Genomic DNA, 1,215 nt, shown 5'->3' with positions numbered 1-1,215 from the left:
ATGGGGAGAGCACTTTACAATTTTGGTTTCTTTTTACTTCAAAAACTTGATTCTATGATCATCAAATTCAAAACTTCAACTGAACTCGTGGCAATCGGAAGAAACTGTTGTAAACATGTAAACGATGAGGAGCTAATCACTGAGTTCGCTGGGATGGAATCCCTTCTTAATTCCCGTCCGTTGACTTATCAGAGTTCAGATCCACGAGACGATGTTCCATTGACCCCGAACCATTTCTTGCATGGCCAAATGAGGGGACAGTTCGCACCTGAGTCCGTTGAAAGCACTCCTTTGCATCCGTGTCAACGATGGCGAAAGGTCCAGGACAATATTTCACGAGTGTGGAAGAGATGGCTCAAGGAATGTATTCCCGCCCTTAACAGCCGACCGAAATGGACTTCAGAATTCCGAGACCCAAAAGTTGGAGATGTAGTTCTTGTGATTCAGCCCGATACTCCGTTGGCCGTTAGGACGAATTGCCGAAGTACATCCTGGACGTGATGGCCACACCCGTGTTGCTGAAGTTGCGTGTGGCCATTTTCTGATGATTCCTTTCAATGTTATTATTATATTGGAACATTAAAAAGAAGGGGTCACCGGACATTTTTTTCATGCAAAAGCTTTCGTGAGTCTAGCAATTCCCACGCACGTTCTCGCGCATTTAAAAATCCAGATGCCATTATATCGACAGTTGTTCATGATCTGTTACGGCTACCGCTGACAATTGAGTGCTCGCGCGAGCTCCTACTGCATCCGATCTGATGTTCAGAAACGTTTACTGCTCAGAAAGTCATTCAGCAGCCGTTAAAGACAGCCTTCCAGGCCCACCTTGAAAGATATACTTCCAGTTCCTGACTATATTAGCCATATTTTTATTGAAAAACAACGAGCGAAAGTTTGAAATGGAAAACACGTGTTGGTTGGCGCTTCGATCGGAATGTTCGTTTAGAGATTGTGAGTCTTCTAATAGGTAAAACATTATGCCTGAGATTTTTTCGGGCATCTCTCCTTATTCTTCGTTGCCGATTTCTTCGAAGTGTCTAACTATGGCGGCCAATATCCCCTTCGTCTGTGTGACTCGTGTTGTCTTCGCCGATGAAGTTGTTGGTGGCTTAGACAATATGGCGGCTAGTCCTCTTCTACCAAACCTTGTGAACAGTTTGTGAAGGTCATCGTAAGAGAGATCACTGTCAGCGATGTTTTGTGCCATTGATC

General features: G+C 44.4%; 1 protein-coding gene across 1 annotated transcript; it reads left to right on the top strand.

Moving 5' to 3' along the window:
* LOC136280425 (uncharacterized) lies at window positions 1–501 on the top strand. Its single transcript, XM_066165499.1, has one exon. The coding sequence runs from the start codon at window positions 1–3 to the stop codon at window positions 499–501; it is 501 nt and encodes a 166-aa protein (XP_066021596.1).
* The last annotated feature ends 714 nt before the right edge of the window (window positions 502–1,215 follow it).

The sequence above is a fragment of the Pocillopora verrucosa genome, chromosome 1 (assembly GCF_036669915.1).
Source record: "Pocillopora verrucosa isolate sample1 chromosome 1, ASM3666991v2, whole genome shotgun sequence".
NCBI lineage: Eukaryota > Metazoa > Cnidaria > Anthozoa > Scleractinia > Pocilloporidae > Pocillopora > Pocillopora verrucosa.
This window is presented reverse-complemented; position numbering and strand designations above follow the sequence as displayed.

Bases quoted from the DNA above. Each gene is read 5' to 3' on its own strand.
- LOC136280425 (XM_066165499.1), top strand. From the start codon at position 1: ATGGGGAGAGCACTTTACAATTTTGGTTTCTTTTTACTTCAAAAACTT.